The sequence below is a fragment of the Hyperoodon ampullatus genome (genome assembly GCF_949752795.1).
Source record: "Hyperoodon ampullatus genome assembly, chromosome: 20".
Classification (NCBI taxonomy): domain Eukaryota; kingdom Metazoa; phylum Chordata; class Mammalia; order Artiodactyla; family Ziphiidae; genus Hyperoodon; species Hyperoodon ampullatus.
Genome location: NC_136933.1, coordinates 13,304,918 through 13,319,426, shown reverse-complemented (window position 1 = coordinate 13,319,426; position 14,509 = coordinate 13,304,918). Strand labels below are relative to the sequence as shown.

At 44.9% G+C, this 14,509-nt stretch overlaps 1 protein-coding gene across 1 annotated transcript in view; it reads right to left on the bottom strand.

Annotated features, from left to right (window-relative positions):
* Positions 1-4,698, bottom strand: part of GSR (glutathione-disulfide reductase) — a gene marked incomplete at its 5' end in the record, with an annotated part of 44,671 nt that extends 39,973 nt beyond the window's left edge. Inside the window, one exon of the mRNA XM_079726742.1 lies at positions 4,402-4,698. Coding sequence (XP_079582868.1) covers positions 4,402-4,698 — 297 coding nt within the window. The remainder of the gene's footprint in view (positions 1-4,401) is intronic.
* Between the last annotated feature and the right edge of the window lie 9,811 nt (positions 4,699-14,509).

Below are 14,509 nucleotides of genomic sequence, written 5' to 3'. Positions count from 1 at the left end.
ACAATTTGTCCCCCTTTGTTAAGTTGGCATTAAGCTCCCAGGCCTAAGAGTTCCTTTTTTCCCCACTTTTCTGTGACACTCATGTGTGCATATGAAATAAACCTTTTCTCCCATAATCTGTCCATTTTCTGTTTAATTTGCAGACCCCAGCTACTGAACATAAATGGGAAGAGAGAAAGTTTTTCCTCCCCTACCACAATACAGAGCAAAGTCATTTCATACCTGAGTTTCTTAACAGTTTAAAGTGATAAACTCCATCAAAGAAAAGTGAACTCTCAGGTACACCAACACAGGTCACTCATCTTGAAAATACCCGTTTGCTCGGAAGGGGCCTACTTCATTGTATCACAGAAGAGAAAATAAAAAAAGCATCCAGGAAAAGGAAAACTGAGGAGGAGTCAGGAGATCAAGGCAAACAGTCACACCATATAGACACCCATGGAAGGCTCTTACTCCAGAAGCATGAAATTATGAAACCAGGAAATGAATGACTCTAGGACCAAACTCATTACCATCTGATCCCCACAACTGTGCAGGGTTCTCCAGATTCATTCTAATGCTTCCATAGGGTTAAAGTCTTTGCACAGTTCCTGCTCCCCATGAAACCCCCAGCGCTGAGCTGGGCTCAGGTACACCAGAATCAGAATGGGGCTCTTTAAAAATACACCTGCTGGGGCTTCACTCCAGACCTACTAGATCAGGAGCTCTGAAGTGGAGACCCGCCTAGTAGCTAAGTGCTTTTAAAGTAAATAATGACTGTTTCCTCAGAGGCAGAAGTAGGAAGGTTCCTCCCCTGTAGCTGAGGAGAATGCTTAAAAATGTTCATCAAATTATAAATTACTCCACACAATTACACAGAAGCCATGGTTTGGCTGCTAAGTAGCATAGCTAATAACCTATGCTAATTCCATAGGTTATTCTACACTTGGTTTGTTTTCAACCACATTTTAATTGACATTGAATTTGCTCCTTGGTAAAAATGAGGGTCCTGGGCTGGAACAATGCTTCTAAATTCCTATAAGGATTTGTGTAAGTTGGATCCTTAATGAAATGAAAGCAATGGGGCCCATGCTCCGTTTTTATAAAGCTAAAAGTATTCAATTTAAAGGACAGTCGGGACTTCCCTGGCAGTCCAGTGGTTAGGACTCTCTGCTTCCACTGCAGGGGACACGGGTTTGATCCTGGTGGAGGAACTAAGATCCTGCAAGCCGTGTGGCAGCCCACCCCTCCCCGCAAAAAAGAGTTAAATAAATAAAGGGTTGTCCCTTACTTGAAATTATAAGCTTCCTACTTTTAATCAAAAAATCGTTCTTGATAAAAATGATAGTGATAGAAGAATTTTTTAATGGTCATTACTCTAAAAAAGTTTAAGTCAGCAAGCTTATGTAAGTGCTTCCTATTAAAAAAACAAACAAACAAAGAACAACTATAGTCAGACTGTATTAGATCTCCAAAATCACTTCCAACTGCATCAGTCCATGAGTCTAAGTTTTCATGGAGGAAGGCTAAAAACAAAAACTTGTATCCACAGCAACTTAAAAATTTTACCAAGTTTTAGAATTAACATACATTAATTGACATTTAGGAAAAAAAAAAAAACCTGGTTGGAGAGTCAACAGTAAAGAAACTTCTATCTGACTTTCCCAAGGGACATTTCTCAATAGTATCTCGAGTACAAAGCCACTTTTATCGTGTCACTCTCCTGCTCAGAACCCTTCCACAGTTCACTGTGCTTCCAGAAACTCTACCTTTTTACTACCATCTGACCATCAGCTTTATAGGAGACTCCCTCTGCTCCAGTCAAATTTGATTACACAACATACCTTGCTTTTGTGCCTCCGCCCCGACCTACCCTGTCAAAAAATGATATTCATCCAGTTCAAGTTCACAAAGATACTATCTCCATCCCAAAACTATCCAATGTGCCCAAGCAGAAGTGATAATTACACTCTTCTCTCAACTACCATAACAGCAATTAACATAGACCCCCTCACTCTGGGGTTGACTGTCTACATTTTGCTTCCCCCCACCTTATCGCAAATTCCTTAAGGGACCTTTGTCTTACAAATGTTGGTATCTACCCTTTTATCTCAACCAGTCCCAATCCAAATACTTAGCATTTAGGAGAAGTGAAGACAGGAACAAATGAAATGTGCTTCAGAATGCCTCAATTTTCCCTAACACCTGTTTGGAAATCACTGCACTAAGAAGTTTATTAATGCACCTGTGGATAACCCAGACAACTAGAATCCTGAGACAAATCTAAACAGGTCTTATCAGTTGGTTTTATCTTCTGTGATATTCTAAGGCATACTATATCCTTCCTTGAATTTCAAAACCAAAAGGCAGTTTGAGAAGAGCCCAAATGGAATGAAATAAAAATATTAAATAGGGGATTTAGCCCAAGAGATCAATGCTTACAAAAAAATAAAAGTTGCTGCAGCATAATGAGATAAGCAAGGCCAGGCACTCTATAAGGAAGCAGTAAATGGTTGACTCCTAAGCTGTCCTTTACTTGTTCTGGGAAGTAGTTGACCTCTTAAAGCATTCACGTTTCTAACAGGAACCTAAAAATGGGGTCAGCCCCTTCTTGATTAATACCAGTGGAACCAGGCAAAGATGAAGGATGCCACAAGCTGATTATGACACACATGGCGAAGGAGGGAAACAGAAAAGTAGAGAGGGACAAAGATGAGCAGTTATCAAGTGATGTCACCAGTTGTCCGGGGGGCCTCTTAGTGACACCCCTCCATCTGCTTTCTGCAGAGCCAGACTTCTCCTAAGAGTCTGTCTAGACTAAGGTGTCAAGGTGCAAGTTGATAATTAACAGGGATTTTTCCTTTCTTTGTTCCCACTTCCGTTTTGAACTTAAAAAGTGAGCACGAGGGCTTCCCTGGTGGCGCAGTGGTTGAGGGTCCGCCTGCCGATGCAGGGGACGCAGGTTCGTGCCCCGGTCCGGGAGGGTCCCACGTGCCGCGGAGCGGCTGGGCCCGTGAGCCATGGCCGCTGGGCCTGCGCGTCCGGAGCCTGTGCTCCGCAACGGGAGAGGCCGCGGCAGTGAGAGGCCCGCGTACCGCAAAAAAAAAAAAAAAAAAAAAAAAGTGAGCACGGGACACTGGAGACAGCCCTTTCACAGCTGTTAATTTTGAGTTTCATTCACATACGGTCATTGAGCAAGCCCTTTGTTAAGGTGATAAGAGCTTGCAAACATATGAACCCATTTCTGCCCTTAAGGAGTTCCCAGTGTAGTGTAATTCAAGCATCCCTCTCCAAAGGAACTTCGAGAACTCCATGCCCAAGCCCAGGTTACACTCGGATACAACATTTTAGTACTAACAGCAAGTACCTCGCCCAAGTCTTGTGACAGAAGAGCCACACCAATAACTTGGGAACTAAACTTATTTTTTAAAGTAATAGTTTCTCAATCGCAGGATTTACAACCCTCTTTTGGGGGGAGGTAGTTTTAAAATCCCTCCAAAACAAAACAAAAGGTCTGTAAAGTCATTTAACAATAAATCCTACATCAATGTCAACTGTAGTTGGTGATTCTCAACCTTGGCTGCAATTAAGAGTCACCCAGGGCTTCCCTGGTGGCGCAGTGGTTGAGAGTCTGCCTGCCGATGCAGGGGACACGGGTTCGTGCCCCGGTCTGGGAAGATCCCACATGCCGCGGAAGTGGCTGGGCCAGTCTACGGCCGCTGAGCCTGTGCGTCCGGAGCCTGTGCTCCGCAACGGGAGAGGCCACAGAAGTAAGAGGCCCACGTACCGCAAAAAAAAAAAAAAAAGAATCACCCAAAGCCGAGGCTGCACCCAGGCAGCAGAATTTTTTCAACTCCTCAGGTGATTCAAATGTGCAGCCAAAAGTGAGAACCGCTGCTGTAAATTCTGCCCTTGAAACTGAAGGGAGAAGACCGGGATCCTCATTCAGAGACACGGGCTCCATCCTCCCTTCCCCTCTCCCCACAGAGACTCAGACCAGCTGCAACTATTCTAGATGCAGTTTTATGTTTCATGGAGCTGGTGATGAGATCGAGCATGGACTACGATACCCTTCCACCTTGAGGAGCGAGGATGCAGGAAAGTTATGTTAGATTTCACGAGCTCCGGCCAGCGTTATTATGATACCTGCGCTGGAACAGACGCAGGCTCAGCCTCGGGGTCCGCGGAAAAGCCCCTTTACACTTGTCTCATCAAACCCCGCTGGGATCCTGACTCCGACCCGCGTGGGAAAGCGGACAGCACAGAGCTGGGGGCCCATCCTCGGGGAGTCGGGGGAGGTCGCACTAGGCAAGAGCACAGGCTGTTCCTGCAGAGAGAGGCTGAGACAAAGCGGGGCGGCGGGACGCGGCGCTGCAGGAACCCAGGCATGAAGAGAAGCGCCGGGAGCGAGCGGGTACTCACGCAAGTGCCGCCCAGCTTGTAGCTCTCCACCACGGCGGCCCGGGCGCCCAGCTCGGCCGCCCGGCGCGCGCTGGCCAACCCGCCCGAGCCGCCCCCGATCACCAGGTAGTCGTAGCAGGCCGCGACGCCGGCGGCGGGCGGCGGGCACGAAGACTGCGGCTCCTGCCTAAACGCCATGGCGCGGGAGAGGACGCAGGCAGCCCGGGCCCAAGGTGGCGCGTAGCCGGGGAAGGTGCGCGCCGCCTGCCGCCAGCCGAGCCGCTCGCTCGCACTCAGTGTCCGGGCCGGCAGGGCCATGAACGCGGAAGTGCGGCCCGTGGGCGGGCTCGGGGAAGGAGGGGGGCGCGCGGGGCCGGCGCAGCCTCACGGTGACTAAGCACTCAGCCGGCGCGCGGCGGGGTGCGGGGCGGGCTGGCGATGGGGCTCCCCTGCTCGGCCGGACCGGGGCAGGGGGAGTCGCCCCACTCCGTCCCGCTGTGCGCGAGCCAGCCCGCCCTGCTCCAAGGGAGGGTCTCTTTTCTAGGAACTCTCCGCTTCAGTCTTCACCCCAGCACCTGGGTCCCCGCGCCCGAGTGGCATCAGCCGAATGTAGGTTTCTGAAGGCTGATGGGGCGAGGAAGGATGAACGCCCTCTTTTGTTCCCCCAGCCTTTTCTGAGCGGGCTCTTTGGGAGTTGCCAGTGGCGCCGACTTCTCCAGGAAGGGAGACTTGCCCACCATCATTTTGAGGGTGATGTTTCTCAAGGTTTGATCCGCAGACCACCTGATCCCTGGGCCCTAACCCAGATCTACTAAATCGGACCCTCTGGAGCAGGACCCCAGCAATCTACATTTTAAACACCCCCCACCCCGGCTTTCGGCACATTTAATTTGGGAGGCTTTGGAACAAATGTTTTTGTGTTCCACAGATGAAGCATAAAGATAGCGTAGAGATGGAGACACAAAAGCATTTTCCTCCCAAGCTGGAGAGACTGGGGTGTCATTTTAAAATATCTGGAGCAACCAATTGCACAACAAAGTAGTAAGTCAGTCAGTTTGTGTGGCCGACGCCCATCACCCACAAGGCTGGGAGCACTGGAGGCAAAGGAGTAAAGGTCCGGGTCTCAGAAGCTGGGCCCAGCTCGCCGAAGGGCAAGGAGGACCAACCACACGCCAGTTAGAGTGGTATCCAGTTCTTTTTTAAAGTTTTTTGTTTGTTTTGTTTTCCTGATTAAAAAGTAATAGAGGGGGCTTCCCTGGTGGCGCAGTGGTTGGGAGTCCTCCTGCCGATGCGGGGGACACGGGTTCCTGCCCCGGTCCGGGAAGATCCCACATGCCGCGGAGCGGCTGGGCCCGTGAGCCATGGCCGCTGAGCCTGCGCGTCCGGAGCCTGTGCTCCGCAACGGGAGAGGCCACAACAGTGAGAGGCCCGCGTACCGCAAAAAAAAAAAGTAATAGAGGGAAAGAAGGGAAAGATCCTCCTTCCACTAGGCTGCCATGTAATAAGTGTAGACGAAACAAGAGTTAGAAAAATCATCACTTTACAGCTATCATAGTGATCACTGTCATTAAACATCAGTGAATGTTAAAACCACTGGGTGAAAGTTTGGTGAGGAAAAGGTTGTTTACAGTCAGACTATGTCCCCACAGATTGCTTATTGATCACAAAGGGGAAAATGGTGGCTTTACAGTGGGCCACACACCACCTTATCCAAGTGGTCAAAGGTGAATATTGCCAGGAATGAGACAGCTGTCATCGTGTGCCTGGTGATGCGATGCAGTAAAAAGTATACAACTTCACTTGCGCAATAGTCCTGCTAAAAATCCATAACCTGAGTCTATTCGTGAGGTAACACTCAGGAAAAGCCACATTGAGGGAAATTTTCAAATAATTGGCCTGTACTCCTTAAAAGCTGTCAATGCCTTGAAAACAAAACAAGGCTTCAACTTCCCTGGTGGCACAGTCGTTAAGAATCCGCCTGCCAATTCACGGCACACGGGTTCAAGCCCTGGTCCAGGAAGATCCCATGTGCCGCGGAACAGCTAAGCCCGTGCGCCACAACTACTGAGCCTGAGCTCTAGAGCCCGCGAGCCACAACTACTGAAGCCCGGGTGCCTAGAGCCCGTGCTCCACAACAAGAGAAGCCACCGCAATGAGAAGCCTGCACACTACAACAAAGAGTAGCCCCTGCTCGCGGCAACTAGAGAAACCCCGCACGCAGCAACAAAGACCCAACACAGCCAAGAATAAATAAATAAGTAAATAAATTTTTAAAAACTTAAAAAAAAAGAACAAGGCTAAGGAACTATTCCAGGTTAAAGAAGATTGAAGAATTATGAGAATGAAAGGCAAGGTTTGATCCTGAATGGGATTCTGGATGGGGAAATTTTCCTATAAAGGATGATTGGTGAAATTTGAATATGGCCTGTATAATATGATACTACATCGATGTTAAGTTTCCTGGGTTTGAGAATTGTACTGTGGCTAAATAAGAGAATATCCTTGTTCTTAAGAAATATGCACAAGTATCTAGGAGTAAAGAGTCTGAGTCAGAGAAACTTGGTTTCATATCCCCCCACAGGTGCTGTCATAGTCACTTAATCCCTCTGAGAGTCAGTTTCTTCGCGTGAAGTAGCAAGGCTGACAAAAAGGAGACAGGCTTGTCAAACAAGAATAGCTTACAGTGGAGGAAATGAGCTAGCACTAACTGGAGGAAGTAAGCAGAGCAGTGCCGACCGGCTGAACTGTAGGCAACTTAAAGGGGATAATGGGAGGTGGGTGGAGCGCTGGAAAGCCTTGCTAGTAACCAGGGTAAGGTGTTTAGACATTACTCCAGAGGCAATAAGGAGTCTCTGGAGATTTCTCAGGGGTGTCTTTCCCTGGAAGTAGATGAAATGGATTGGAAATGGTGAAACTGGCAGTGTAGGAGGCAAAGGTAATAGGTGGTGGTATTGAGAACAGGCAGGAAGAAACAGATTGGACAGACATAAGGAAGTGAAATTGACAGGGTGTAAGAGTCAAAGATGACAAGTCTTGAACCAGGAGATACGGAAGGACAATGATGCCGTAAAGCAAACATAAAGAAGATGAAAGGGGGTCTACGTCTCTGCTAGTTTTAACAGAGGAAAGAACTTTTCATCAACATTTTCATTAAATATATAATCCCATGCAATATGTTGAAACCAAAGTTTCATAAGGTATTATTTGGGACTATAATATTTTACATTCATGTAAATGTTTTTCCTCTTTGAACTTCTGACTTAGGTGGGAAAGGGAACGGGTAGCCATACCCCCAACACTTGAAGACTTCAGACTGTATCTAAACTTTCTCTTCTTCAAGCAAAGAAATATCAGCTAAAGTAAAAATTTAGTCAATGTAGTTAATAAGAGGTAGTTTGAGGATATTAAATGCTGAGAATGAAAATCGACTAAGTTATCATTCAAGTGTGCAGTCTTATGACATCATTATAAACTAGCATAACTTGTGAGGGACAGCAGAGCCCCAAGGGATTATTTCACATTTTAATAATTCCATCATTAAATTTTTCTTTTGAACACTATACAAATTTAGGTGATTTCCACAAAGACACTGAAATATTTGCAAAATAATAAGCCAACGATTAGTATAGATTGAACTAAGCACCGTCCTTAAGAACTTTATTAGGCACGATGCTAAGAGCTTTCTGTTACCCCCTCCTCAACCCAAGAAATAAATACTATTATTACCCCCATTTTGTAAATAGACTAAGGCTCAAAGAGAGTAAATGACTTAATAACTTGTATTAGATTACACAGCTTGTGAATGGCAGAGCTGGGATTCAAATCCTGGAGGCCTGGCTCTGAAGCCTATTCTCTTAACCATTACTGGAAAGAAACCATCAAAGATATTGTCCTATGGTGAAAATACAAGATCCAAGATTTTTTTTAGTGGTATTTTTTTGTAGGAGAAAACGTTGAACATCACTTATTTCATTTAAAAAATTGTAGCCTCTCTCCCTCTGCATTTATTTTAAATATTTACATGATGCAAATGCCACACACTGTTCTAGATCCTTTAATATTTTATTTGCTTATTTTAAAATTTTTTGGCTGCATTGGGTCTTGGTTGCTGCACGCCGGCTTTTCTCTATTTGCAGCGAGCGGGGGCTACTCCTCGTTGCGGTGCATGGGCTTCTTATTGCAGTGGCTTCTCTTGTTGTGGAGCACAGGGTCTACGCACATGGGCTTCAGTAGTTGCAGCTCGTGGGCTCTAGAGCACAGGCTCAGTAGTTGTGGCACACGGGCTTAGTTGCTCCACGCCATGTGGGATCTTCCCAGACCAGGGCTTGAACCCGTGTCCCCTGCATTGGCAGGCGGATTCTTAACCGCTGAGCCACCAGGGAAGTCCCTCCCTCTGCATTTTTTCCTAAAGTGTAATTTCCTAAAGTGTAATTCCTAAATGTATTCATGTCTCATAAGTAACTCATTGATATTACAACTCTGTGTTCTTTTAAGGTTATAGGTCAAGACCTATTATGTTAGAAGGAAGGTGGAAATGGTACTTTTATAGAAGTACTTTTATAGATTGTTTATAGACAATCTGCGAAGTCTGTACAGGAAATAATACAGGAAATAGTACGTAAAGAAGCTTGCACATCTAGGTAGCTCAATGAAATGTATTTCTCATGACGCATATATGAAAATAATTTCAGTCATTTATAAGAAGGATAAATATAATACGAGAAAAGGAATTAAATAAAGATTACTAAATTGCAATTTCATTGTTTAATATTGAGGCAACGAATAATGATAATAATTGCCATACAACCAAGCAATTGCACTCTGGGGCGTTTATCCCAGAGAAATGAAAACTTAAGTTTACATAAGAACTTGTAAACAAATGGTTATAGCAGCTTTATTCATAATAGCCAAACCTGGAAACAATCAAGATGTCCTCCAAAGGTGAGTGGTTTGTCAAACTATGGTACATTCATATCAAGGAATACTACCCAGCAATAAAAACGAATACACATAACAACTTGTATGGATCTCAAGGGGATTATACTGAGTAAAAAGCCTATCTCGGGAGCTTCCTAGTGGTCCAGTGGTTAGGACTCGGCACTTTCACTGCCAGAGCCTGGGTTCAATCCCTGGTTGGGGAACTAAGATCCTGCAAGCCACACGGTGTGGCAGAAAAAAAAAAAAGGAAAAGCTATCTCAAAGGCCAATATTAAAAGCTTTAATATGCCTCAGTTTGTCTTTTAACAATGCTTATATTGGAAGTCAAGGAATGGTACAGTTAAGATATGTGCATGTCATTGTAGTTAATGAATGCTGTATGATTCCACTTACATGATATTCTTTTTTTTTTTTTTTTTTTGAGGTACGCGGGCCTCTCACTGTTGTGGCCTCTCCTGTTGCAGAGCACAGGCTCCAGACGCGCAGGCTCAGCGGCCATGGCTCACGGACCCAGCCGTTCTGCGGCATGTGGGATCCTCCCGGACCGGGGCACGAACCCGTGTCCCCTGCATCGGCAGGCGGACTCTCAACCACTGCGCCACCAGGGAAGCCCCATAATATTCTTGAAATGACAAACTTAAAGAGATGGAGAACAGATTAGTTGTTGCCCAGGGTTTAGTGAAGGATAGAAAATGAAATGACTGTGTCTATAAAAGGATAGTGCAAGAGACTCTTCTGAAGGAACCGTTCTGTATCTTGACTGGTGGTGGTCACATGAATCAACACAGGTGATAATATTGCATCCAACTAAATACACATCCACAAATGACTGTATGTAAAACCGGTAAAACCTGAATAAGGTTGTTAGATTGTGTCAATATAAATCTCCTGTTTATGATATTGTACTATAGTTATGCACGAATTTGCCAATGGGGGAAACTGAGTAAAGAATGCATGTGATCTCTATTATTTCTTATAACTCTCTGTGAACCTATAATTATTATCTCAAAATAAAAAGTTTTAAAAAATTATGATGTGTGTACAAAGCCTAATCCAAACAGCACATTTTGTATAATTCCATTTATAGAAGTCCTAGAAGAGGCAAAACTAATCTATGGTGGAAAAAAAAATCAAAACAGTGGTTCCTTTCTAGACAAAATCTTTTATCTTGCTCTAGTATATGCTGTTAAGAAACAAGACAAGAGGCCTAAAATGGAGTTGCTTATGCTAAACCCCACACCACCAAATGCAGAATTAACTTAATTAGTTTGGGCTCTCCCAGAAATGGAATCACTTGGTCAGCACGAGTTAGGTAATCTGCTTGTTGGACCCCTGCAATCCCCTAAAGGAAAGTAAACTTGCAATAACCAATCCACTTTTTTGCCTGGAATAACTTCCTTGTCCCTGCTCCCTTCTGGCTAGAAAAGTCTTTCATTATACAGCTCCAGCTCCTCAGAGCTCCTTTCTATCTGCTATATTGGATGCTGCCTGATTCAAATCAATGTTTGCTCAAATAAACTCTTAAAAATTTTAACATGTTTCAGTTTATCTTTTAACAATGCTTATATTGGAACTCAAGGAATGGTAGGGTGAAGATGTGTGCATTTCACTGTAGTTAATGACATACATGCTGAAATATACATATCATATGAAGTATGCATATGCACATAATATAGTTAATGAGATGCACGCTGAAGTATTTTGGAGGAAGTGTACTAAAGTCTCCAACTATGAAATGCATCAAAATAAGACAGATCGATGAATGGATAGATTGATAGATACGTGACAATATATATAATAAAATGTGGTGGGTATATGGATAGTCACTGTAAATTTTTTTCAACTTTTTTGTCTGAAAATTTTCATAATAAGATATCGGAAAACTTTACTAGTTGATTTTTTTTAATGCAAAAATTCCAAATGTTAGGTCACAAAAGCAGTTTGGATACACTTAATACATACAATTCAGGCTACATTTTAATTAACATTTGTCCCCCCCCCAACCAAATATGATTATATGTAATTAAAAAATGTGTCGGAACTTCCCTGGTTGCACAGTGGGTAGGACTCTGTGCTCCCAACGCAGGGGGCTCGGGTTCGATTCCTGGTCAGGGAACTAGATTCCATATGCATGCCACAATTGTGTTCGCATGCCACAACTAAGGAGCCCATGTGCCGCAACTAAGGATCCCTGGAGCCGCAACTAAAGGAGCCCACCTGCCGAAACTGACCTGCACAACCAAATAAATAAATAAATAAATAAATTAATTAATTAATTAAAATGTGGGACTTCCCTCATGGCACAGTGGTTAAGAATCCGCCTGCCAATGCAGGGCATATGGGTTTGATCCCTGGTCCAGGAAGATCCCACATGCCACGGAGCAACTAAGCCCGTGTGCCACAACTACTGAGCCTGTGCTCTAGAGCCCGTGAGCCACAAATACTGAGCCCGCGTGCCACAACTACTGAAGCCCGTGCACGTAGAGCCCGTGCTCTGCCACAAGAGAAGCCACCGCAATGAGGCGCCCCTGCACCGCAACAAAGAGTAGCCCCCATTTGCCGTAACTAGAGAAAGCCCGTGTGCAGCAACGAAGACCCAGTGCAGCCAAAAGTAAATTAAAAATGTGTTGACAATCCTATTTCTTTATACATAAAGAAAACAAGTAGCAACACTTCTTAAATTTAAAAAAATGTGAAATTTGTGTCTGAATGTTAATAGAAAATGATTTAATATCAACTATCAAGATTTAAAAGTCCCTTCCTCTTATACAGTATTCAAGGTATTCATAAGATTTTATTGTGAGAACTGAGCCATCTATAACCCATGGCTTAATTATGATCACTGAGAACTATGACCTTAAATCAACATAACTTTACTGTTTGTTCCAGGAAATTCTTGCCAACAAGGACAGGCTGTAAATCAGTACATAATTTCATTGTTAGCTTTAGAAGCTTCCTGAAAATCCATTCATCTGAACAACAGGTTGCTAATCTGGATAAAAAGCTTCCCTCTCAGGCACTGAGAAGTTGAATTGATCACTTAACTGGGCAAATGCCCTTTCTTATCAAAAAGGGGCCACATCTGACTTCAAGTCCCTCATCTTGCTGTGTCCAGCAGCCCTAAACGACTATACCATGTACTATGTCCAATCCCAGTAAGATCCCCACATCGAAAAGGCCACCTTAAACTACTCCAACCTAGACTCCAAAAACCCTATAAAAATCACCCTTGACTTCCCCTCTGAGTCACTACAAAGATTATGTCACAACAGTGTTCTCCCTTAAATCAGTAAGTGAGAAACTTGGTTTTAGATGAATAGGTTATTTTGGTGGTCTTGGGGAGGGGGGTAAGAGTAGATAAATGCACTGAAGAGACTTCACAATCAACAAAGTTTGGGAAATGTGTAAGACCCCATGCAAATCTGGAGTACGTGGGAGCCGCCACTTTATTGTCCTGACAGAGATTCACTGGTGTCAACAGATTATACTAGGAATATAGAAAGAGGCAGAAAAATACCTGAAGGAGGAAATCATACCAAAATGAAGACGTTTAAGAGGTGAAGAACTTCCTTTCTTTCCTGTCTTCACATAGACGAGAACCTCTGAATGAGTCAATATAGTTAATTATTTAATTGGTATGTCATGTTAGAATTTGTATTACTTCACCTCGACTGATTTTGAGATTTTGCCCTCTTATCTTGCAACTTCACTTCCAGGATAAAGTTCTTAGCCTACGCACAAAGCCAAGCCCTCTCTGGTCCTAGCTCCAAACTACCTCAATGCACCTCCACTCAAACGTGGAGCTGCAATATTTTAAACTGCTGCTTGTTCCTCTGCATTCAGTTTCCTAAATTTGCAATCCCATTCTTCCTTTTGCCCCCTTCCCCAATTCCTAAACTTTACAGCACAATTTGGGCATGGTTTCCTTCAGGAAAACATTCAAGCCCTCGCTGGGGATAGGGTTCCACAGATCCCTGTGCGCATGCGAATCACAACACTCAGGCACTGTATATATCTGTTTACAGGGCTCTTTCCCACAAAACTGACTTTCTGAGCTTCTTGAGGACAAATTCAGTAACTTACACATATTTGTGTCTCCAGGAGTCCTTCTGTACCAAATTGTGGGGCTCAATAAATGTTAGCTGAAGTAAACTGAAGGGTGGGAAAATTCATGGCTAGGTCAGAAAATGAACTTTCAAGCAAGAAATCTTGCAAATCGTGATCATCTCTGTAGCTTAATTGCATTGCAGGTTGGCAGAAGCACCAGAGGTGTATCATGGGATGGCAATGAGGTAATAGAACTGTGAGGCTGAGTTAAGTCATTAACAGTAACACCTGCTGGCAAAACTAACGAGGAGTGGAGCAAGGGGTAGTGGGTCTCCAGGATTAGGTGCCAGGCCCCACTTCTGAATCATCTTCCCTCAGGTACTAGACACTGTGAAAGGGGCCAGCGATTGTTACGGTGATAAAGAAGGTGCTTCAGCAGAGAGTGGTGCTCAATTGTCTGACCCAAAAGCCCATAATCACCCACTATGGACACAAGGCCCAGGGGCCAGGCTGCCTCCAACAGCGTCAACACCCAGTACCCTTTCTCTTCAGGTTCATTTTACTTTTTTTGGCTGCGTTGGGTCTTTGTTGCTGCACATGGACTTTCTCTAGTTGCAGCAAGCGGGGGCCACTCTTCGTTGCGGTGCATGGGCTTCTCATTGCGGTGGCTTCTCTTGTTGCAGAGCATGGGCTCTAGGCTCGCGGGCTTCAGTAGTTGTGGCACATGGGCTCAGTAGTTGCGGCTCGTGGGCTCTAGCGCACAGGCTCAGTAGTTGTGGTGCACAGGCTTAGTTCCTCCGTGGCATGTGGGATCCTCCCAGACCAGGGCTCGAACCCCTGTCCCCTGCTTTGGCAGGCGGATTCTCAACCACTGTGCCCCCAGGGAAGCCCCTCATTTTACTCTTGAGCTCTTCTTCAGTCTCCAGAGTCCCGCGGCCAAAGGCGCAGGTGCAGCCAGCCTCACTGGAGCCCACGACGTTTTGCTTTCATAGAACTTGGTTAGACGGGCACCAGCAAGGCCGTCTCCCCTGGACATCACGTGACGTGAGGAGGTGACCTGCATTTGTTCTAAGGCTACAGATTATGAGTTCAAAAACCTGGTCTTATCTCAGTCCAACCAACCACCTGGCTTTAGGGTCTAGCT